The 26,015-nt window shown below is 45.3% G+C and overlaps 1 protein-coding gene across 4 annotated transcripts in view; it reads right to left on the bottom strand.

Moving 5' to 3' along the window:
* The window catches only part of Zfp532 (zinc finger protein 532), a 109,214-nt gene that overhangs the window by 15,631 nt on the left and 67,568 nt on the right, over positions 1-26,015 (bottom strand). For 3 of the 4 annotated variants that reach the window (NM_001361053.1, NM_001361051.1, NM_001361052.1), the window contains 2 exons: positions 22,091-22,253; positions 17,181-17,462 (listed from right to left, as the gene is read on the bottom strand). The exons of the other annotated variant lie outside the window; for it this stretch is intronic. In NM_001361053.1, the coding sequence (NP_001347982.1) occupies positions 17,181-17,462; positions 22,091-22,253 (445 nt within the window). The remainder of the gene's footprint in view (positions 1-17,180; positions 17,463-22,090; positions 22,254-26,015) is intronic. 4 annotated transcript variants of the gene reach the window in all.

Genomic DNA, 26,015 nt, shown 5'->3' with positions numbered 1-26,015 from the left:
AGCGTGAACACAGACTGCAGGTTAGCCAAGCTGTCTCGGGCACGTGAGGCTTTTGAGGCCATAACGTTCCCACTGTGACCAGTCAGCTCTGCACTCAATCTGAGCGCAGCTCTGAGATATGAATGCTGAAGTGGCTTTCCACAGAGCATTAAAATGTGGAATGAACTTTCCTGTCTTAGACCATCGTCTCACATTAACAGAGAGAATCCTGCAGAAGCAAAACTACTTAGCAAGGGCCGCAGACATGAGATTTTAAGTAACCCAGGCTGTGACTTAGAACATAAGGGGAATGCTTTTTTACTGTTTCATGTAATACATTCTAAGCTGGTTCCCAGGCTAAGTGTATCTTTGAAAGTGATCTAGATTATGGAAGTGGCACCTTTGAAATGGGTCACAAAGAACCCAGAACTATATATACACACACATGCACACACACCAACAAAATAAACATAAAACCCGCTGTTGGAGTCACTGTACAACTATAAAATTACAATGCATTATGGTGATAAGACGCAATAACAAGAGGCCAAGTGCAGAACAGAAAGCACGGAAGCAGGCCGGCCCTCAGCATCTAAGCTCAGGACAATACAAGACAGTTGCCCGGGAGGAGGACTCCATTCCAGGGAAGTCCCAGGCACCGGAGCATTAGAACTACCAACGCATACCTAGGCTCCCTGCTGAAACAGAAGGGCTTCGGGTCACTCTTACAGACTTTAAACAAGTCCCTTCTCTGCTGTGTCAGGGGTCCTTCCTCACAAACCCCTCGGGAAGCCCTCCCATGGTATTCAGGACAAACACGTTCTCACGAGGCTCCTTCAGGTGAACACTGAAGGAAGGGATGGGGCCCCAGGCATGCACCGTAGGCCTTCTGAGCTCTCAATATTTGCTAATGCCATATGACTGTGAAGTCTCCACTGCCGATCATCTGCCCACTCTTGGCCTCATTTCCCCTCTATACAGGGGTTGGTCCTAACTCTGAATTCTCTTTTGTTTCTAAAATGTCTGCCTACAGATGGAGAATATGAGCTGTCTGTGCTCAGAGAATCCACCTTCAGAGAGGAACCACTGGGAAAACTTAGAGAAACTGCCTGCCTTTCTTCCTTCCCTTCTTTCTTTCCCTCAAGTCAGGATCTTTTGTAGACCAACCATGCCTTAAACATACAATGTAGCTACATGATCCTCAACTCCTGACCATACTTCCTCCAACTCAAACTGGGATTACAGGCATGTGCCACCAAGGCTGGCTTGTGTGGTGCTACACTGAACCCAGGGCCTTGGGCACGCCAGGTTGCACATTCTCCACTGTCCATCCGCCTTCTAATACAATCTTTCATACAACAGCTTTTTATCCTTTTTAATTAGAAATTATCTAAACAGCCTTTTTAAATGTCTATGTGTACTTGTAATTATTCAAGTCAAGAGAAAATGAACATTCCTTTTCAAAACAATCACCACTTTAAAACCAGACGATTTGTAAGAAATCTGTTAATAACATTAAGAAGTAAATAAGCAAATAAAAGTGACTGTCCCCAAGGTGAACATCAAATGGTCATTGAAGGCTACTCCCCCAGGAAGTGCTCCGAACCCCCCACCACACACTGCTTTTCCAACTGTCTAAACAAACTATGTTATGAAGCACATAGGTATAATTAGCCATCATGTTGGGTGTATAGCACCAAGACGGCTGGATGGAGTCCTGGCCAGTGTCACATGCCCTGTGCAAGAACTGCCTGCGATGGCTCCATAGATCCCTGTGGAAGAGGTGAGGCTCCAATGGGGTATCTTTGTCCTCCCCTGAACCACCCCGGGATTCATTCCCATGGTCAGGCTGAACCTTCCTCAGTGCTTGAACGTCTGCCTCCAAGTAAGGCCTCATCCTTCCCACACAGGGGCTGCATCCTCCCCACACAGGGGCCTCATCCTCCCCACACAGGGGCTGCATGCTCCTGCATCTACAACTGTCCTGTTTATGAAGCAGGGCTGAGTGGGAATCTATGACCTCCCAGAGACTAATGAGTGCCAATTTAAAAAAAAAATCCATATTAAATCAGCCTCGTAGAGTGAGTAGCTGTCATTTCCTCTGCCATCCCCACGACAGCTCAGATGCCCATCACAGTGAACCCACAGGTGGAAATGTGTTAAGTGCTGCACACCGACAAGCTGCCTTGCCAGGAGGACAGGAACAGTTTCCTAAGAAATGACGAGTGATGGCTTCCTTCTTACACAAACTCATGTGAGCCTACTGAACTGTGGCAGAGCCCCAGTCCTGGGACACAACAGGGAGACAGCCATCTCCAGCACACGGGCAAGCTTGTGAGGTTTGGGTGGCAGGGGAAATAGTGGTACATGTGTCTGGCAGAGTCAAAGCCTTGCTATATAACAAGCCCCGAATGGGGCACAGCATCCAGACAACAAAACCCAAGCTCAAGGAAGTCACCAGGAAATTGGAGACAGGACCAAAAACAAATGGCTTGTCTGTGCCAGGGAGATGAACTCATTGCCTGACTATGGGTGGTGTTTTTAATAATAATTGTCCTTACACCAGAAAGTACTGCCTGGTACTGACCCATGGCAGGACGCCTGTCTGGGCACCAGAATCCAGACATGCTCCACCTCCAGAGCATACTAGAATAAACTAGAATAAACTAGAATAAACAGGAAAGCCTGTTCCTCCATCAGCCCCGTGGGCGACGCAGCAGGCGAGTCTGGATGTCTGTAAACATCTTACTGTGTTGAAACATCCTAGTCACTGCTCTCAGGCCTCAAAGGGTGCAGACTCTTCTGAGTGCTGTGTGTGCTTTCGTATGAACCTCATGTGCAAAGATGCTACTCGGTACCTAACGCTGGGTTCTCTTCAGGGTCGTCTGGTTCTGCCGAGCGAACCCACACAGTAACATTCAGGCCCTTTCAACCAGCTCGTCTGCCCAGCAGGAAGATAAAATTAAATGCACAAATCTCTGCTTACCAAATTGGATGACAGATGGTCACAGTATCAGTCTTTGGCCAAATTGAGAGTCTACATCAGCCTCAACTGCTTAGCACACCAGAAAGAGTAGCCACTAGCTGTACATCTGGATTGCTCCTTTCTACATGGACAAAGTGTCCTTGCTAATCCACAGGTGGGCTTCACTGTGATCTACAAGAGCACAGACATAGTCTGGGAGGTGATCTCAGGCTCCCATGGCTACCGCAGGTACACACAGTAAAATGCGGAGCTTGTTGGCGGCCATGGTGAGCTCAGAGCACATCCCTGGGTGAAGGAACTACAGCAGCAATGATGACAGAGACAATGGCATGTGGCAGCAGCTCTGCGTCACTGATGCAAAGCAAGGCAGGGTCCACACATCAGGCCTAAGCAATGACTCACACACACAGAAGCACTAGGACCTATAGAATTGCTCTGGCAGCTGTAGGGTGGCCAGAGAACATTCTGGGATCTGCCAAGGGCATTTTGTGATGGGCTCTTTCGCTATGGCTCCCAAACAGGATGTTTACCACTCTGCTCCAATCAAGCACAGAACTGAAGATTTGGAACGTTTAAAACAAACAAATAAACAAACAAAAAAAATAGCAACAACAAAAAGCAGTGGCTGCCCCTACTGAACAAGTGCAGACACATTCCTCTTGTCATCATTCCTAAGCAGTAGTATGGCAACTATTAGCATAGCAGCCATTTGCATGCTATTTCACTGTGTAGCCACTTTTCAGTCATCCTGAGATCATTTGAAACTCACAGGTGAGGCGTGTCAAGCACACAGCTACTGTATCATATTGCCTAGGGGCCTGGAGCATCCTTAGATTTTGGTAAGGGAAAAGAAACAGAGTCTGGGACTGGCGAGATGGCTCAGCAGGTAAGAACACTGACTACTCTTCTGAAGGTCCTGAGTTCAATTCCCAGCAACCACATGGTGGCTTACAAGCACCCGTAATAAGATCTGACTAGTGTACTTATATATAATAATAAATCAACCTTTGGGCCGGAGCAAGTGGGGTTGAGCAGAGTGAGCAGAGGTCCTAAAAACTCAATTCCCAACAACCACATGAAGGCTCACAACTATCTGTACAGCTACAGTGTACTCCTATACATAAAATAAGTAAATAAATCTTTTTATAAAAACAAACAAACAAAGTCTGTCCCATAACCCATTCCCATGGATGCAGAGGGGCTGCTATACTTGGTTCCAATTACAGGGGACCAATTCTATTGGGGATCCTACCCCCTCCCACGCCCCCCACTACTCCAGCTCTGGGCATCCCAGCGCCTAAGGTTTTTAAAACACAAGGTACTGACATTCAGACTAGAACTCTCCGTGTCTGTCTTACTGCTTTGTGCTGTAACTTCACTACATATCTTTGGATCTGGGCTTTCAATAACCCATGCAATGAACTTTGCTAAAATCCCTCACACAAGTCATGGGGAAACAGCCATCTGCTAAGAAAGCTGTGTCCTTCTCTCTAGGACACACAGATGAATGCCAGTAAATATAGATCTACCTCTACTCCACCTTGTTTGTAAGAAACTCTCATGAGTTTATAGGAAATGCCTCTCTCATGGCTCCAGCAGACATCTAACCAGACACAGTTCATCCCAACGTAAGTCCTCTGTCTGACACACAGCTCTTCTGGCTACAAACAAGAAGCAGAGCCACAGGCCTCTCTGTGCAATGCTTTCAAATAACTTCATCTTTCTTGAGCAATTTATTTAATTTTTCAATGCCTCGGAATTATCAGTGTATTATACAAACAGAAACTGGTCTTTGTCACTTCAATTTCCTGTTCTCAATCTCCCACCTTCTCCTCTTGGGCGAGGGTAACTAAGAGTTGCACTCTCTTGGGGGTAGGGATGAGGATGCTCTAGCGACCCCTGTGCACGCCAGGCAAATGTTCCACAATTGAGCTATATCCTCAGCACTCAGAACCCCCATCCAAATCCTTCACTTTGTTTAGAATCAGTATAATAATATATGGCAAGCTTGGGGCTTTCTAGATTCTGGCTGATAATTCCAAAATAACTCAAGGCCCTAGGTTCCATCTGCAGCACTAGAAAAATTACACTCATTATTGGATCCTAAAACTGAAGTCACGTTCCCAACCCGCCTTCCTGCTGGGTCAGCTTTCCAAGCTCTGGCGATGAAGAGCTGTGTACCCGGCAGAGCTTCTCTCTCCACCACCCACTGACCCCACTTCCTGTGGCCGAGGTCCTGGGGAAGGAGCAGGTAAGCAAGAGGGGAGACGTGAGCATGAAGTATCACAGTGACCAAGGAGAAGCTGGCACCCAAGTCCTGCCTAGTGTCCCAGCACTAGCCCCAACACCTACAACCCTAGCATCAGAAAGAACAATCACAGGGTGGCAATGCCAGAGGGGCCCTGCTGGCAGGGAACTCCTGCTGCCAGGCTGGGGCTGCCTGGCACACTTCTCTATGGTTCTTAAACTTTTTGTAGAAAGAGCTCCTTTCTACAGAAACTACTCAAAACCACTCGCAGGATGGCCACAGTCCACACACATCCAAATCCTTATGGGCAATTGCTAAGAAAGACAGGCAGTTCTAAAACACGGTGTGAACCTATAGGAGATTTCCCAGGAACTGACACCCTGCTGTGCTATTCCCCACAACTGCAAACAACCCCAGAAAAGCCTTGGGTCCCAGCTGAGCGCAGTGGGATGAGTGACATGCACTACAGACATGCTCACTAGTAATGACATAACCTGCCAGCACCTGAAGGACTAGGAAAGGCTGAGGTGAACACCAAGGAGGCACCAGGAACAGAAACCAATGTTGGCCAAGTGTAGGGATATAGATACAGAGACTATGTAAGTCCACACGCTGGCTCTGCAGACAACTAAACACGGAGCTAATAACACTATACGACCTAGCTAGACCACTGGAGGCATATGCATAAAGGATATAAAGTCCGACCACAGGGATCCTAACACATCCGTGTTTACTCCCAGAATCACTCACAACTACTAAGAAATGCAAACAGCATAGATGTCCACCAACAGATGAGCAGATTAAGAACATGTGGTGCACATACACATGGGATTTTATTCATCTGTATAGGAAAAAAAATGAAATTAGTTTACAGCCAAACTAATGGAATAGAAAATTACTATGTTAAGAAAAATGAGCTAGACCTGGAAAGACAAAGAGCACCAATGTCCCCAGAGGTGGTCCCAGACGTCAGTCTATGTGAGGGTGTGTGGTCATGACACTCTTAGAAGGTAGCTGTGAGAGCAGAGGAAGAACACCTGAGGTAAGGGAGTGGAAGGGAAAGGAAAGAATGAGTGGGAGGAGGAGAGAGGCCAGTATAACCAGTGGCCAATGGCAGAGAGCCGCGACTGTGGACCAGGCTCTGCAAAGGCAGGAGGGCATGCAGGGCAGAAGGAAAAGGACTGGCACCAACATGAAAGGCCAGAATGAGACATGTGCCTTTCTATCCTAATTTTAAAAGCTTCAAAATCAGGGAAGGGCTTTACAAACCAGACAGAACAGGTGTCTCTGCTGACTGATCCACAGCTACTCAACATCCCTGAGAATAAAACCCACCACTAAGACTTACCCAGCCCATCAGCCAGCACAGTGCCTCTGGAGCAGTGGCTAGAAACCTGCCGGAGCAAAACTCACCTCTGCGGCAGGAGCGGGTCTGAGCTCTCCCTCTGCAATGGCAGCCTAGTGACAAGTCCCAAGGTAGAGTAAATGTGGGAGTGGTCCTTGACAAGTGTTGGTTTTGTCCCTATAACTACTCAAAACAATAACTAGGGGTGTATTTTGTGCTCTTTGAGCTAAAAATTGTCAATGCCACCTTTGCAAACCATTTATATCCTTAAAATAACAAGTGAGGACTTCTATACAACAATTCCCCAATAAAATACATTAATGTAAATTATAACGATTCTTATAAACATATTAACCATAAAACTGAATATAGGTGTAAAATATTCAACATAAAATTATAATAAAATATACTGATGAAATAGCAAGGTCTATAGCCAAAATGAATGAATTTTCACAAGACTATCATTATATGGGAAACATATTTCTAGTGCAAAGCATTAATGTACAAACCAATTTATGTTTTTAATCATCTATTTAAATCTGAAGGAAACATAAAGCCCAGAGGGAAGCCGCTGTCCCACAGACGCAGGGGCAGAGCTGAGTCGGCTGGGCGGAGCTGAGCCGGCTGACCTGGCTGGGCCGGCGACCTTCCTGCTGCTGGGGATGGATTCAGGTCTGGAGTATGCCAGGCATACCCTGCCACCACGCCACATTCTGAACCCAGCCAGCCTGTGCACTTAGTTTAACTGCATTTCCCTAACCACCGAGCAATCACAAATTCTAAATCAAAGGACAGCAAAAACTGAATTTTTAACCTGTTGTCAAGTTGATATGATTTTGGCAGAAAGTCAACATTCTCACAACTGAAAGATAAATTGAAAAAAGGAAAGACAAAACTATTTTTGTTACACATTTACATATCAAAGTAACTCAGGTCTCATGCCAGCAGTATCAACTACACCCACCCACTAAAGAAGAAGAAGAAAAAGAAGAAGAAGAAGAAGAAGAAGAAGAAGAAGAAGAAGAAGAAGAAGAAGAAGAAAGAAAGAAAGAAAGAAAGAAAGAAAGAAACCAACCATCTGGGAGGAAAATGTACAAGCCAGATGCTATTTTTCTTCTGTTCATAGTCAATGGCCATCATTAAAGGGAGCATCAAGGGTTAAAGGCAACAGACAAAGGAAACTATTTAACCCACAGATTAATAAAGCTGGGGAGGAGAAATCATGCTCTGTCCCTTTTACAAACATGAGTGAGACCCATGTTGGACAGCTTTTACAAAATGTGTGTCACACATGTGCATGTGCACACGCGCACACACACACACACACACGAGTAGTGCAAGCATGAAGTTTTAAAGGATCCCAGGAAGTCTGGGCATGGCTGCTGTAAGCTGGAGAACACAACCATCATTTTCAAAGGCACAATCCAGCGCATCCTGTCCCAGCTCCACCCAGGCCTCGGCGTCCTGCCTACCATTCTCCCACTGCCCTTTCTTTCCTTCAGCTACATCTGAAAGTCTATTCCACATAAGACTGAAAAACGGCAGGCACTACAAATCATCCACACCTTGTAGAAAAAGCATTCGACAGATGACTTAGTGGGTAAAGGCACTTGTCACTAACCCTGATACTCCAAGTTCAGCCCCTGGGCCACACACAAAGAAAGAGAAAACAGATTCTCACAAGTAGCCTTCTGATGTCTACACATGCACACTAGCACACACATGCCTATATACACACACATACACATACACACAAAAATAGAATTTGCTGGTGATATCTTTAGCTTTGCCCTGACTGGGGTTTACACCCTTAGGGAACAACAGGAAGACATCCTAGGATCCCCTATAATCACGCATTAGACGCCTCGGATGACTCCTGTGAAGTGTGCTACTTCACCGTGCTTGGGTCTCCCAATTTACCATCAAGAAGAAATGCAGGGTGGAGTTTTGTGAGCTTCTGTGCTTGGGATCAACCTTCCCTGAATAGAATTCAGCAAAGGTGCCTGGTGTTGTGTTAAGCACATGCGCTGGTGCAATAGGGCCAAGGGATGCAGCATGGAGGACCTCAGATGTTTTAAACCCTGGTTGTCCACTGGAATCACCTGGAAGCTTTAAAATAGGCCACATGTGCTCCACTGCCATGAAGACGGGCTTGGTGACTTGGGGAGCTGGGATGGTCAGGCTATAAGAGGAAGCCCTGTGCCAGACTTGCTGTTTTCTGCAGCTCTCCTGCTGACACACTGGCTTCATCCTAGTTGTTTCCCCCCACAGGTTAGATCAAGTGTGAAAAGAAATGTTGTTTATTGAGACCCTGGTTGTTAATTGCACTGTGTGAGCAATCCCAACTTTCCCTTAAAACAATGTGCATGTGTGTTCCTTACTTGACTAAATATCATTATCAGAAATTCCTCCAAGGGATAGATGAAATGTTTGCCAAGTCTGAGGACCTGAGTTCAGATTCCCAGAGCTCACAGAAAGCCAGGCATGGTGGCACCCATCTGCAATCCCAGAAAGCTCACAAACCAGCAGCCTAGCAAATGAGCAGCAAACACGAGATCCTGACTCAAAGATGGCCGAACATGAGGACCAACCCTGGAGGTTGCCCCTGACCTTTACATACGTGCGTGAACTTACGATATAACCACGTGTGTGCATACACATGCACAGACATAGACGCACACAGAGAGATTTAAAAAGAATATGCCTTGTATAGTCACTAGACAAGTCCAAGTTGTTGGACTTTGTACTAAATAATCTCTCTTCTCTCTCTCCCCCTCCTTCTCTCTTTGTGTGTGTATATGTCTGTCTGACACTGACACACACACAAACAAACACATCTACCTTCCAATAGCTGGACACACTGTCCAAAGTTTCTCATTCTAATTCTGAGAACATACAACAAACAGGCCAAGACATCACCACCTCACACTACAGAGCTGAGCTCCTACTCCACCCACAACTGTCACTTTCCCAGTTACAATTCCCAGTGCTCAGTAGGGATCAACCACACATAAGAGTCTCTTAAATTAAAATAAAACATGGTATTGCCATTCTCTGCGAAACAACCAGGCTCGCAAAGGAATGGCTGGCTGCATAGCTGGGAAGGAGGGACACAATGACAAAGGGGACATTCTGGGACAAGCTTGCCCAGAGGACACAGGAGCTGTAGAACCATTGGGGAGGAAAATAATTAGGTGTAAGTCCATCCAGCCCTTGATACAAACGGAGTTTACTCTTACTTGTGACTCTCCAGGAGTCAACGAAACACAGTGACAGAGCAAAGCCACACAAGGCCAGCCTTGCTAGGCCACTGCTGCCGACATGAAGAAGACAGACAGTCACAGCAAAGGGACAAAATCAAAGAGAAACAGGAAAGTGGCATAATCTTAAATTATCTCACCACAAAGCAATGGAAAAATAGCAATTTACAATGAAGAAACTTGACCGCCACCAAAATAACTAAGGGTTCAGAGTTGACAAACTCAGGAGTGAGTCACAGAGCCACCAGGTCATGTCCTAATAGGTTGCACTGAGGACAATATAAGATCTGTGACATGTCTACCAAAACCAAGTGACAAATCCCAAGGGACACACACCAGACAAGCCCAAGTTGTAGAATCTCATATTAAACCAGTCACCATGAAGACAGGCAGGAGAGCAAGCAACTGAGCACAAACTCAAGGCCTAGACCAGGTACAGGATGAGAAAGGGGATGGATGATTGCAGAACATGTGGACTTTGTCTGGAGACTTGGTGATTGTCCTTCTTCACTGATGATGGATGTCCAAGTAAGTTTCTGCCATGTCCTCTAATCACAAAAATGCTAACAGTGGCCAAGACAGTAACGAGCAAACACAAGTTCTACCCAATTTCTGTAAGTCTACAATCACTTCAAAATGACAGATTTTAAATGCTATAAATTTATAAAGTATGTGAAGCAAAGTTTAGGGCTAGCTCAGCTTAGCTCAGCTCTAAGCCTGAGTCAGTCCTCAGTCCTGCAGACACTAACCATGCTCCTGCATGCCTGAAGTCAGGGCAGAAAGATCAGGAGCTCAGGATGATCCCTGGCTACCCACCGAGGGCAACAGCGGCTAGTCAGAAATATCAAAGGGTGGGGAAGCCCATTTATCATACAAAGATTCTTCTGTGTAAAATTTAAATTTTAAAAATCTAAATCTATCATCTATCGTCCCAGGACCTCGAGCTGGGACGCACAGCAGGATCCTGTTTCCGGGACGGGCAGAGATTCTAGGGTGAGCAGGATGGCTCAGTGGGCACAGGCACCTGCCATTAATCCTAATGACCAAGGTTCAATCCCTGGGATCCACATGGTAGGCAGACTCCTCCGAGGTGTCTTCTGGCCTCCCCATGTCTGCTGCAGCATACACACAAAACAAATAAAATTGTAAAAAACTTAGTCTAGACTTCTGAGAAATAATAGCTATAAAATCTTTCTGTCCAATAAAAACATGTTGTCATGTCATCAATTTCAAAAGAGCCTGTGTGGTGAGCAGTACCAATTCCGTTCCCCAGGCGATGGAAACTGGAGCGGGGTGGTTGCTGTCTTACAAGACCACGCTGCTGGTAGGTGGGACTGCAGCATTCAAACCCAAGGCTTCGGGCTGGGGAGATGGCTCAGTGGTTAAGAGTGCCGACTGCTCTTCCGAAGGTCCCGAGTTCAAATCCCAGCAACCACATGGTGGCTCACAACCATACGTAACAAAATCTGATGCCCTCTTCTGGAATGTCTGAAGACAGCTACAGTGTACTTACATATGATAAATAAATAAATCTTAAGAAAAAAAAATCAGACCCAAGGCTTCTATGCTCTTCCCACATTAAAAAGAACAGAATCATGTCCACATGGCATGAGTTTCATGATCCATACATGCCCCTCTGTTTCAGAATCTTCATATCAACAGGTTAGCAGGGCTGGAGAGATAGCTCAGTGGTAAAAAGCACTGACTACTCTTCCGAAGGTCCCAAGTTCAAATCCTGACGACTACATGATGGCTCACAACCATCTGTACAGCTACAGTGTACTAATATACATAAAATAAATAAAGAAATCATTAAAAAAAAACAAGTTGGCATTGGTTCCTTTGTCTAGGGGCATTATCAGACCATGGATTACCCTTTAATCATAAAGATTTGAACAAATGTAGATAACTTACTTTCTGTGTTACATAGCATTAACTCTCATAACTGCAGAATGGTTGATCTATAAGAATGACCTCAGACATAATCTCATTTAGTAAATATTAATTTGAGGTCCCTAGAAGGATCCCAGAGAGCAAACAAAAAAAACATCAGGAGATACAACACACCTGAAACTTAAGGACTGAAGCTTGGAGCTCGTCAGGGAAATGACACCAACCACCTAATTTTATGGCAAAGAGTGCAGAGACCCTGTCTTAGGGTTTTACTGCTGTGACAGACACCATGACCAAGATAAGTCTTATAAAAACAACATTTAATTTGGGGCTGGCTTATAAGTTCAGAGGTTCAGTCCATTATCATCAAGGTGGGAGCATAGCAGTATCCAGGCAGGCATGGCGCAGGCAGCGAGAGCTGAGAGTTCTACATCTTCATCCAAAGGCTGCTAGTAAAAAACTGACTTCCAGGCAACTAGGGCGAGGATCTTATGCCCACACTCACAGTGGCACACCTACTCCAACCAGGTCACACCAATTCCAACAAGGCCACACCTCCAAATGGTGCCACTCCCTGGTCTAAGAATATACAAACCATCACAGACCCCAAAGACAAAAGGCCGTCTTTGATTGGAAAACTATTTAATTTGCAAACCTGTACTTGCTTGTGGTTAACATATGAAACACTGATGTAAAGAGAACTTCAATTGATGAGTTCAGAGGCTGCGATGCACTGCATTGTAAGGCCAAGAGCTGAGCAATAACAAAGCCAAGGCAGGACTTACCCCCAGGCGCTCATGATCAGGGATCAGGGAGATGATGGTGTAGTGGGTAATGAAGTCTGCCATGCAAGCCTGAAGATCCAAGCTGGGTCCCAGACTCATAGAAAGATGGAAGGAAAGCAGTGATTCCATAAGCCCGCCCCCATGACCCCAGACTCACTGTGGCCTAGACAACACCCTCCCAAGAAATAATAATAACAAAAATTTTAAAGACTTCATCACCAAGAGTATGTTAAATCCAGCCACACTGAATAGTTTTACCAACGTCACCAATGATCCACCTTTCTACTGGCTGTCTACCTGAGGCATTCTTGTGACATTCTTCCTTTTAATTATTTCTCCTTTTAAAATACTTTTTAAAGTAAAATATTTTAAAGATTTTTTTAAATGAATAAGGCAGTAATTCAGTACATCTATAAGTTTTTAATTAAACTTTTAATATATACTTCCTGGGGCAGCAAAGTGGCTCAGTGGGTAAAGATATTTACTGTGCAAGCCTGACTGCCTGAGTCCAATCCTCAGACCCCAAGTGTAATAGTCAGAGTTAGTTGTCAACTTAAAAGACTCTAGACCAGGGAGATGGACCTCTGGGCATGCCTAAGGGGGATGATCTTCATCAAATTGCTTAAGGTGGAAAGACTGTCCACTGTGGGTGGCACCATTCCCTCCTTAGGACTCTGGACTGTAAGTAAAGAATGGAAGCCGAACAGAACTGAGCATTCATCACCCTCTGCTTCTTAAGTATGGTATAATGTGATCAGCTACTTCAAGCTCCTCCTGACTTGCTTGCCATGATGGGGCTAGGATATACCCTTATTCCATCATGGGGCCAGAATATACCTCTATTCAATGATGGGGCAGGATATACCCTTATTCTCTTAAGTTGCTTTTGTCAGAGTATTTTATCACAGCAATAGAAAATGATGTAAATATGATGTAAAGTTAGAAAACTCATTCTACAAGGCTGTCCTCTGATATTCACAAACAAGCCACAGAATCTGTGTGCCTAGACATATCCCTACACACACACACACACACACACACACACGGCAGTAGATGAAGCTAGATACAGCATAATAATCTTTATATCTTTATACCAGACAAGGATAACTTAGATCTTTTCCCAAAACCATGTTAAAATAACCATTCTACTAGCAATAACACCCAAGCAGTGGTCGTTCTGTGGCTGGCCCAGCTGCCAGGTTACTGAAAACATATCCCACACATGCATATATTTACTTCCGAGTGCTAACTGTAGTCTGGAATCAAGTATACCTTCACACTGACAGGTACTTTCTATGCACCGTGGTATTTTATCAGGTAATCTAGCAAACTCAGATACTTCTGGCAGGACAGGAATGACAACTGTGCTCCTGACGCCTTTCCAAACTGTCTGTCCCCATATTAGAACAGAGTATTTCAGAGCCTTGGCTCATCTTAGCCTAAGGACTGATGGGTGCTTGTCTCCTCATACACAACTCCTTGTAGGTCACTATAATACAGGACTCTTGGAGGTCATAATAGCATGGATAACTTCAGAGGGAAGGTTAGGTCTAAGAGGGCAAGATGCCTTCCAAAGTAGACCTCACTCATACTAATGCAAGAAGTATTTTCAACCCACCATTAAGTGCAAACCAGAGCACCCACAGACAAAATGGAGAGGGGACATTTAGTGGGAGAAACAAGCAAATGGATGCTATAAAACATTCAAGAAAAAGAAATCATTTGGTATCAGGGGACCGAGAAAGAATTTCTAGATGAGGTGCTGTCCTAGCTGAGACCTAAAGGATAAGACACTAGCCACCAGAGAAGTGTGGTCTCTCACACTACTAGACTGGAAGAGCCCCAGCAGCAAATGGGCAGAGTCTGGAACACTGAGATGACATCCCTTGCCCAGGTGCAACTTACAAAGTCGTGGCTGCAGGGCTGCCCGAGGAACAGTTCCAGGAAAGCACAAAGACATGGCTCTCTCAAGAGAGGTGAACATAGTGTCTTAGGGAAGGACAAGACATGGTCAGATCTGTCCTTTGGAAAATGTTCTCTGCTGCCAAGGAGAATAATATACAAGAACTCGTAGCTACCTAGATGAAGCCAGACACAGCCCACAAGGAACTCTAATTTCATCTAAAGAGATAATGTATTAAAGCAAATGCAAAAGACAAAAGTGCTGCCCTACCTCGGGGGTCCCTGAAATGAGGAAAGAATTTATAGCATTTCAGCAGTCAAAAGGAAACACATTAGCTTTATAAGTGGTTCAATAAACAGTATAAATAAATGAGGTGGATTAATAAATGTGACAACTACTACTCCATATAGTAAGTTCTTCAAGGTCCAGTACAAACTAGTTGGTAATCATTCCTGCACAAGGACAAAGCTAGATGAAGGTTAAAGCCATAACATGATGAATTTTTTTCTTTAAAACTACTATGCCTTTGAACCCACAAATCAATTTTAGTATCATCAGAAGTGTGACGAGCTATATTCCTCATGATGTGATATAAGAACAAAAGTGGAGTGGCTGGAGGGATACCTCAGCAGATAAGAGCACCGACTGCTCTTCCAGAGGCCCTGAGTTCAATTCCCAGCAACCACACGGCAGCGCACAACTCCCTGTAACTCCTGTTCCAGGAGATCCAACACTCTCATACAGACACACATGCAGTCAAAACACCAATATACATAAAATAAAAATACCAAGGACATATTTTTATCTAAAAACTTCAACCTGAGGCTCAGGAGATGGCTCAAAGCAGGAAAGTACCAGGACCTGCAACTGGAACCCCAGAACCCACGCAAAGCTCCTCCCAGCACTCTCACAGTGAGCCAAGAGACAGAGGCAGAGACAGATGACCTCCTGGAAACTCATGGTCCAGCCAGCTCAGTGGACGCAGCAGTGAACAAAAGACTCTGTCTCCAACAAGATGAGAGTATCTACACACAAGGTTGTCCTCTGACCTCTACATCAGAGCCAGGGCACCTACATACCCACAGACACAGACATAGACACAGACACACACACACACACACACACACACACACACACCAAACCCAGTAACGTTAGAGAACCTATCAGTCAAACAGTGTCATTTTCACAATAATTGAATAGCACATTTAAAATAAAAACTCAGAGACGACTTCTATGGATTCTTTCTGGATCCCAAACAATCAGAAAACGTGAACCCAGCCTAATACAGTAGCCAAATACGGTAATAGGTAATATAAAAGTAATTGTGCTTAATTTATTACGCCTAATAGGGTTTGGTTTTTTTTTTACATTTATTCATTCTACGCATGTGTGTCCATATGACATGCCCTTGAGTATCACAATCAAAGGCCACTTGTCTGCTCTCTCCTTCTACTGTGTGGGTCCTGGGATTGAGCTCAGGTCACCAGACATAGCAGCAAGTGCTTTTACCTGTTGAACCATCTCACTGGCCCTTTTAGGTGGTTTAAAAAAAATTCTTACCACTTAGTAATGTAGATTTATGATCTTAAAAACAGAAAACTAGGGCTAGAGAGATGGCTCAACAGTTACAGTACAGTACTGAGTGCTCTCATAGGACCGAGGTTCAATTCCCAGCACCCAGGGCTCACAACCAGTTGTCAGTTCCAAAGGATCTGACGCCCTCTTAAGTCCCTGTGAACACTGCACACACATGGTGCGCATGCTCACACACACATGCACACAAAGTAAAAATAAATAAATCATAAAAGAGAGAGTACAACCATTTGTTGACTAACTTCAGGAGTCAAGATTGCGAGCTTGTAAGGCATGAAGTTCACCCTTATACTGCAAACTCTAGGTGAGTCACAAAGCCAACAGACGCACTGGGGGCGGGGGGGCAGGAAAGCCACGCAACTGGGGGACCCCGAAAAGAGCAAGAGTGAGGGCAAGACATATCCATACCCCGAAAATCTCATCTTAAGAGCAGCAGGAGTAAGGACTGCGCCACCCCAGTTCTGAGCCTGCATGTCCCAGGGCATGGAGTCTGTGTGACCCCAGTCTTTGCCACCCTTGAGGTAGTCTCGAAGCCTTGTGGCCAAATCACACAGGTTTAATTAACTTCATCCCTCTTCATGCAAATGAACCCTTCCCAGCACCTTGACACCAGCCAATAACATACACTTCCCCCAAGCCCCTACCCACTGCCCAGGGTTTATACAGCCTTTGTTAACTTCATTAAAAGAGAGCTGCATCACTGAAAACCATCTCAGAGAAGGCTATTCCTCCCCAGCTCTCACTGCCAGACTAAAGTTCTGTGGAACCCACTGCCCAAATATGCTTCATTCCTTCTGCCCAGCCTGGTGTGCAATGGTACCTGGGTACCCAGAGGGCAGCAGCAGAACCAGGCTGGCAGCATCACTGGTGCCTCTGCACCTCCTCTCTTCCTTGCTGGTCACAAGCACTCGGATGAGCCTTAGCCTCATCTGCAGCATCCTCAGCGATCAACAGACATGACCGATCAACAGACATGACCGACAAGTCACGGCTACTACTGAGTGTACAAGAGAAGGCAGGTCGGACTGGAAGGGGTTGGGAATGTCCATTCCACTTGCTTTAAGTGAGGCACACGGACATCGAGGTCACACTAATCCTAACTACTGGCAGAGACTGAATGACGGAGGGTCACCAGCATCCACCGGCGTCCCCTCCTGGTGCCGGAGCATGGCTGTCACTCTCACTGACCTTCCCATGCTCTTTCCTCATGTGAGACAGATACACATCCCTCTGTGTGAACAGACGGTCACACTCCCAACACGTCCACCCGAGACTGGCCATCTTCTTGGGTTCTGTGGACTTCTTTGCAGGAGATGGAGACTTCTTTTCCAGTTTCTCTTTCCCATTCACGGACTTGGCATCCTCTCTGCTGTGGTTTGCTGAATTCTGAGTTGCAGGCTTAACGCTCAAAGGCAAGTTTATACCCAAGTTTGGAGGCCCTTCAATACTTTTCAATGTTCCATGCATAGACTGCATAGTAAAGAGAAAAGAAACGCCTATCACAAATCACACCGTTTCAACAGAATTTGACAATCATTCAGAGAAGTATCTCCTAAACTAGAAATAGACATTTTTAAACACATAAGGGAGAAGTCAGACATGGCGCTGCACACCTGTAATCCTAGCACTCAGGAGACAGAGGCAGAAAGATCTCTTACACAGCAAGTTCCAGGCCAGCCTGGGCTACACAGTGACCCTCTTGCCACAAAAAATTTTTTAAATAAACCAAGATGAATTAAAAACAGTGGAGCCGAGCATGGTAGCAAACACCTTTAAATCCACTAAGGCAGGCAGATGGCTGTAAATTTGAGGCCAGTCTAGTCCATGTAGCAAGTTCTATGCAGGCTAGGGTGATATAGTGAGACTCCGTCTCAAAAATAAAGTGGGGGGGGAGGGGGAGGGAGGGAGCCAGATAAAGAAACATTAACTGTTTTAACTTGTGTGGAGTTCAGACGGTAACTTGCAGGAGTCGGTTCCCTCCTTGTGCCATGTAGGTCCTGGGAACGAGACCCAGGCCATTAGGATGGCAGCAGGTACCATTATCCAGAGAGTGATCTCACTAGCCCTATAAAGAAGCATAATAATACCTAAATACCTAACTTTCATGACTGCTCTTCTATGTGTTTTAGTTCCATTTTTAACCTTTACCTATGTTGTGTGTGTGTGCTGTGCTTGTGTGTGTGCATGTGCATGTGAGGCCAGGTGTCTAACGGGAGTCAAGTGTCTCATTCCACCGCTCAGGATGGCCCTGGAGATCAAACTCAGGTCAGCGGGAGCCTTAACACTGAGCCATCATACTGACCATAGTTGCACATACTTCTCTAAGGCTTACCCATCAGCCCCATTAAACACTCTCTGAAGACAGGCCCCCGTCCTGAAACATACTGGCTCTCCCCTCCCTGTGGGAGACCATTGCCCACTTGCAGACTGTTTAAGTAGGCTCATGTGCAGAAGTATCAAGGCCCATGATCCAGCAAGACATGCTGCTTTGCATATTTTTGGAAACTTTGGGTACAAGTACCATCAGGGCTTGGGGGTAATTCTCACCTCCCAACTCCCCTTTACTAGAAGTGAACAGTCTCTCTGAATGTACCCAGTAGGTACTCAAAAACTCTTTTAAAATCGAGTAGTTGTTTATTATCACTAATACACTAGCCAACAAACAGCTATCCTGAACCTATAGGATTCTGAATGTGGGTGGGATAAAGTCAGTAAAATGAGACCCTTTTTGGCTCCTCCCATTCTATGCCTTGAGTATGGGGCTGAGCGCATTCCTGGCAAGCATTCCATAGGACATATGTGGCTTCCTCCCCACCTTTTATTTTGAGACAGTCTCATCAGGTTGCTGAGGCTGGCTTGCTCAGGCAAGCTGTGAACTTATGACTCCAGTAGCTGAGGTTTGGGCCTGTACCACCAGATCCTACCAATACAGTTGATTTTAAAGACTGGCTCACTGAAATTTTTGTTGGCTCTGCACTAAAGGCAGCAAGCCTGTGCCTTGAGACATAGCTTATCTGTTCAGGACCTCTGACACCAGGGTTCCCACGGTCACAGAGACTAGCTCTATGGAAGGCTTGGTTGCCCCCTCTTCCAGTTGTCAAGGATGACATCATTCTGTACCTCCCCTCCCCTGGGATGCTTTCTAAACAACACCAGCATTAGTGGCCTTCTTCCCACCATCCTGCCCAGGAAGAAAGGTGAGTTGTATGGTATTCTCACTAGGAAAGGACGCAAGAGGCGACAGGCCCACCCATGGAGTTGAGAGCAATGTCCCATCAGGGGGAAGCAGGGTGGACAATTTCCTTACAGTCACACCTACTTATTTTCCATGTACATGCCAGACTTCTATGTGCACAGAAGGTACCTAGTTTGTGCCTCAGTATACAGCTTGTCTGCTTACACTTGTGTGTATGTGTGTGCAATCATGCATGCATGCATGCTTGTGTACATGAATGTGTGCGTGCAAGGTTGACATGTGTCCATTTTAATAACTACACTCTCTCTTCAACCCGCATTTTTAATGTTTCTTAATATTTAAAATGCACGTGACAGAGCCTCAATCCTTAAACTTTCCATAAGCTTCTATGAAAATGGAAGAGGGGGCAGGGACACAAAGTAACCTTGGGGACAGAAATCATGGAAAAGAAGTGAGGGTTCTGCCAAGACAAGGCAGAGCACTGGAGCCCGTGCTAAATGCAGGTGTTCACACTCAAGTAAAAGCAAGGCGAAAGCCGGCTGTCTTTTTAATGAAAGGAATGCAAATGTGCCTAGCACATGCAATCCTTAGAACCATCTAAAAAAAAAAATAGTAATACGACTTAATTCTTTCAGAACTGATTTTCCCTTAGCTCTTGTAACAGCTAACTCGCCTAAATGTGAATGTCAGTATGTTGTGTAAGGACCTACAAAGTAAATAAACATGGATTCTGGGGAGAGCAGAGACATAATGTGAATCAAGTAAGAATGGGCCACCTCACACACACACACACACACACACACACACACACACACACACACACACACACACAGAGAGAGAGAATGAGTGGATGAATGAATGTGAAAGAGAACAGAAGAGAGCAAGAGGGGAGAGAGAGACAGACAGAGAGATTGAGAGTCAGAGAGACAGACAGAATTAATGAATGTGAGAACAGGAGGGAGGGAGGGAGGGAGGGAGGGAGGGAGGGAGGGAGGGAAAGAGAGAAAGAGAGCAAGACCACCTCCCTAACACACCCCCATTCCAGTTCTGCTTCATGACTATATGATAGGGGCATTACAGGTATTAGACAAGCTAAATTTGAAACAAGAGATGCATCACTTTAAACATAAACATGCCTCTAAAAAAATTGTATTTAAGCTGGGCATGGTGGCATATGCCTTTAATCCCAGCACCGGGGAGGCAGAGGCAGGTGGATTTCTGAGTTCGAGGCCAGCCTGGTCTGCAGAGTGAGTTCCAGGACAGCCAGGACTATACAGAGAAACCCTGTCTCGGAAAACCAAAAAAAAAAAAGTATTTATTCTTACCTACCAAGCATAATAACAGGAGTTTAAGGACAATAGGATTTATTTAAAATAAAACCAGTCCCATTGCCTTCTTATCACACAGGCCGGTAGGTTCAGGTGACTAAAACTTAATCCAGTCCTGCGGCTCAGGGTCAGATCCTCCGTCCTCCATCTCATTCATCCATGTTCACTACAACAAGGAGACCCACATCCCGGACACTAACTACTTGCTGGTGCCAAGATTAAGTTCCAGAAACCAACACTCAGCAGTCTTGCGAGAGGCAACCTCCAGCGAGCCCGCCTGCATCCCCTTCACAGGGAAAAGTAAGAAGTCACAGCTCTCTGGCAGCAGCACTAGCCACTAGGAGGCAGGAGCAGGAAGATTTCCGGAAAATCAAGGCCACCATGGTTTCCATAGTAGGCAACCTAGCCTGTCATCGTAAGGCCCTATCTCAAGAAAAGCAAGCAACCTGTAATTACAAATGAGCCTTTGAGGCTGACAGAGGAGCTTGGTGCCTCTTGAGTTGTGGAAATAAGAGAATCCAAATGAATACCAAATACTACAGCAGGTTCAATACCCAGTCGACCCTAAATGTTTACCATCAACTAACTCAGTGGCTAAGAACACTTATTATTCTCTGCAAGAGAATCCATTTACAGGGGAACAGATGCCCTCTTCTGACCTCAGAAGGTACCAGGCTACAGTGCACATACATCACACAGGCAAAAACTCATACACAGAATATGAATTAAAAAGGGATGAGATGAGGTATAACTATGCAGCCCTGGCTAACCTAGAACTTGCCATGTAAACCAGGCTGGCCTTCAACTCAGAGATCCTCCTGCCTCTGCCTCCAACTTAAATATCTGCCATCATACCTGAATTATATGCTCTTTTCATAGGGAGAAAAAAATAAAAAACAAAAACGAAAAACTAAAGGGTATCAAATACAAAAAAGTTAAATGCTTATATAATTTCAAAGGGGGGAACCAATTTTTCTGAATGTATCAATATTTATATAAATTAATATAACTCATCAAAACTCCTATTTCTTCATCCCGTATGACAGAATTCTCAGAACAGACAACTACAAAAGCTAAAGAGATAGTTCAGCAGTTAAGGGCACATATTGAACTTGCAGAAGACCCGGGTTCATTTCCCAGTGCCCACGCCACAGATTATGACAGCCTGTTCCAGCTCCAGGAGAGTCTGACCTCTGTCTCTAAGGGCATTTGAACCCCATGCACATACCCAAACAGACATAATTAAACAAAAATAAACCTCATATTTTAGAGAAAACTTCACAGTCATCAGTTTCATGTACATACAGAGAGCCCTAATAACTTTATTATTCTTTTAAACCAGAGCATGCACACCTGTTCCTTTTCAGCAGTCTTGGGGAGACAGAGCGAGACTCCTGGATACACAGCACCCCAAAGCCAACAGAACATGAAGACAGCATGTGGCAATGGGCCAGCATCCATCTCTTCCCCTCAATGTAGCAGCATGCTCTAAGAAATCTGCAGCTCGGCCAGGGCCTACAACCATGCATGAATCTGCGGTTCACTTAGACGGGAGGAGAGACGCGCACACACACCTTGATATGGTCCATCATAAGTTGCTTCTGGGCATATAAAAGAGAACAGTCTGGACACTTGAAAACAGACACCTTCTGGTTGTCAGTGTGCTGGTCAAAGTGGCGATACAGCAAGGTTTGCAGAGTGAACACAGTGTCGCACATGGAACACTTATAGATTATTCTAGAACAGAAGAAGCGCAGCGAGATACAGTCAGTCAGCCTCGGCTCACGTCAAAGCCACTACTTAGCATCTAAGGAACTCGGGGGTAGAAGTCATTGACAGGAGACACACGAGAACATTTTAGCTGTGAGGCAAGCTTTTCAAGACAATCGACATTGCTCAATCACAGCAGGTAAGTCTTCGGCTCTAAGACACACTCAGCAACATTTGTTCAGAAAGCTTAACCATGCTGCGATGGGCATGTTTGTACAAAGCCTTCCGGTACTGTAACACACAGCAAGAAACATCAAAATCAAACCATCAATCTCTCTCTACCTCTTTCTCTCTGTGTCTCTGTCTCTCTCTCTACCTCTTTCTCTCTGTGTCTCTGTCTCTCTCTCCACCCTCCTCCCTCCTTCCTCTCTTTGAAAAATAAAGATTGAAAAGGACAATTCAACTGAACAGTGCATCCTAACCCAAGAAAGAATGTGGAGTGATTTTTGTTTCTTTAGGTGAGGTCAAACAAAGCAATACAGCTCAATGATGGTACTCTAACTAGAAAAATAATTTGATTAAAGAACTAAAGACACCCAAACTCTAATACTTGCATAGCCTGTTCTGAGTTTACATTTAAAATTAGCCATTTTTCACTTGAATATCCTTCTTTCTATACCAATTTTAACGCAGAAATATGTATGCCAATGCACAATCACAGAGATAAACACACACACACACATACACACACATCCCACAGGAAATCTCAATGCTTCTTAAAAATGGTTTATGGTACCCACACAGTAGACACCATTTCCATACCCAATGCATCATCTCGATCCACCTCCTTAACTTAATATTTACCAGCTTAGAACCTTCTAAGCAAATCTCTTCTACCCAATTAGATCTTTCCTGAAGCTCAAAGCTCCAGTGCGGGTGTTCAGTGGGACTGGAGTGTGTGCAACACTCCCCCTGTGTGCAGCTGGGGCACACACCCCTTCCTTACTGTCCCAGGTCATCCTGGTCCTTAAGGAGGGCCTATGAAACCTGGCTCCTTTGAAAGACTGTGGAACAGGCATGAAGAGTCTAGGAGAAACTGAGAAATGAAGGGGAACTACTGGCTAAAGAGAACAGCTGGGGGTGGGGTTGGGGCACTGGGAGTGTCAAGTGTGAGCAAAGTCAGAGAAGGGAGGACCACGAGCCCGTCTGGATTTCTCCAGTGTGTTCTCATGAGAGCTCCTTGCACAGCTTCAAACTCTACTGGACAATGCTGTCACAGACCTGTAATTCAGGCCAGCATGCTGGTGGATGCCTATACTCCCAACACTTGAAAGATGATGCAGGAAGAGTTGCTATGAGTTCAAGGCCAGCCCAGTATGTAGCAAATATCACCCTGGTCAGGGCTAAATAGAAAGACTCTATATTAATGATGACAATGGTGATGGTGGTAATATAAATAATTTCTTTTACGGCTACAGTTTTAACTCTCCTTTCTCACAGAGGACTGTGAAATGAAACCAGAAGACCATGTGTTTTTTCTAAGGTCTTACCAAAGCAGCACTTTTCACCTTCACTACAGATGGACAAGAAAAGTCCAACTCATTCCTGCCAGGCTTTCCCCATGCAGCCCAGTGCTGGTCCCCTGTGATACTTCACCATTACAGCGTCATGTGTCCAAGGATGCTATCCCCTTACTGTTTGGAACTGCTTAATGTGAAGAGCCTCAGTGTCCAATGAAACAAACCATCACATTGAGAATATTTTTGAAAAAAAGTGCTTATGAAGATTTCAGGGAAATTGAAACAAGGCAGTATATTAATTATGATATGATAATTAATTATGATACGATAATTATGATATGATAATTAATCATATGTATACATTCCTTCTTACTACTGATTTGTTATATTTTATGTGTGTGTCACATGCAAGCATATGACACATATATGTGGGTGTCCTTGGAGGTCAGAAGAAGGTGTTGGATCCCTGACAGCTAGAATTACATGCCAATGGAAGACCTAGACATGAGTGCTGAACTCAGGTCCTCTGGAAGAGCAGGAAGTGTTCTTAACTGTAGAGGCCATCTCTCTAGTCCCATGATCACATTTCTCAAATGGTAAAGAATTAGAAAGCATAGAATTACCATTGTCTCTAGGGATGATTATATATATGTATGTATGTATATATATATATATATATATATATATATATATATATATATAATATGTGCTTGCTCTACTACTCTGCTTATGTTTATTTTACGGATTCCCTATAGTTAAGATGCAAGCATTTGAAAAAAGAAAGCCTTGGGATGTAGCTATGGCTCAGCATGGGTACAAGTATGCACTTGCAGAGGAGTCCAAGTTCGGTCCCAGTAGGGCCCCATGTCAAGTTGCTCACAACTGCCTATAGCTCCAGCTCCAGGAAATCTCTGGCTTCCTGCACACATATGTGTGAACACACACACATACAAACACACACACACACACTTAAAAATAAATCTTTAAAAAAAAAATCACAACAGGCATGGCTCTCATTTTCTTCTTGGGGGGAAGATACAAAATCGCATGGCAGGGTTACTTAGCATCTTTCTGAGGAAGCGGATGACTGAGTTGTTGGTATATCATCAAAGAGCCTCCCCATGAACCACTAATGAGCCAGGAGCGGTGGGGAGCTTCTACAATCCCAGCAAGGGCAGAAAGAGCTGAGTTCCAGGCTACCCTGGCAACACAGCGAGATCTCAACTCAAAAAGCGCACAGAGGAGAAGAGACAGCCCTGAACCTCTTGCAGAAATATGGCAGAAGCCAATCAAGCTCAGAAAAGGTGACAGGATCACTATCAGGGGAGGTGGTCACTGGCCGAGTGCCCACTGTGACCCACTGAGAAGTTGTGTGGCCTGGTTCTGTGATGAGAGCCTCGGCTGACTCTGAGAAAGCAGGGTCAGACGAGGAGGCCACCCAAGAATGAAAGCTGCTTCCTCTAGAACATGGGGGGTGGGCAGGTGTTCTGGAGGAAGGGCAGAGACAAGGCCATAAACCCAAAAGGCACACCCTGGTCAGGAGCCTGGACACGGTCTGGGCAGCTGGCAAGCTCGGAACCCACGCTCGGAACCAGCTGGCATGGTGATCAGCACAGACATCCTGAATAGGGGCTGTGTGTGATGGCTTTTATGAGTGTGCTTCCAGAAAGGGAAGAACATATGAGTACCAGGCTGTGACGTCCCGTGTCTCCCAAGGATGAAAGGCAGACTGAGATGTGAGCATGCCGAATGGACCAGGTCGTGCAAACCCAGGGATTCTGGAGGAAGGGTTCCCAGAACGGTCTCAGTACCCAGTTCTCAGTACTGCCACCATTTCTGTGGAGTAAGAACCATTCGAAGCAGCAGGGACTGCTGCTGCTGCTAGACTCAGCAAATAACAAGAGGACCACACACTCACACTACCGTTTGAAGGGACAAATCATGAACACGGAGCAAACTGCCTGATGACAGTGGGAAAGCCTGGGGGGAGGGGGGAAACAGTCTGTGGCAAGAGAAAGGGGGAGGTTTTCCAAACTGGGGGTGGGAGGGAGAACATCTTCATGCAAAGGCAGAGATCAGCAAGCTGGTGAGACCTGGGGTCCACGGTGCTGTGTGTATGTTGGGGAGAGGGTAATTCAGCACTGGGAAGGACTGGAAAAACACTTCTAAACCCTGTGTGTGACATGAGCACCTAAGCAGCCAGACCACTGGGGGCGGGGTGAGGGGGTTACCAAAGTGTGCTGCAGCCCCAGCTCTCCAGACCCTGCTG

The sequence above is a fragment of the Mus musculus genome, chromosome 18 (genome assembly GCF_000001635.26).
Source record: "Mus musculus strain C57BL/6J chromosome 18, GRCm38.p6 C57BL/6J".
Classification (NCBI taxonomy): domain Eukaryota; kingdom Metazoa; phylum Chordata; class Mammalia; order Rodentia; family Muridae; genus Mus; species Mus musculus.
This window is presented reverse-complemented; position numbering and strand designations above follow the sequence as displayed.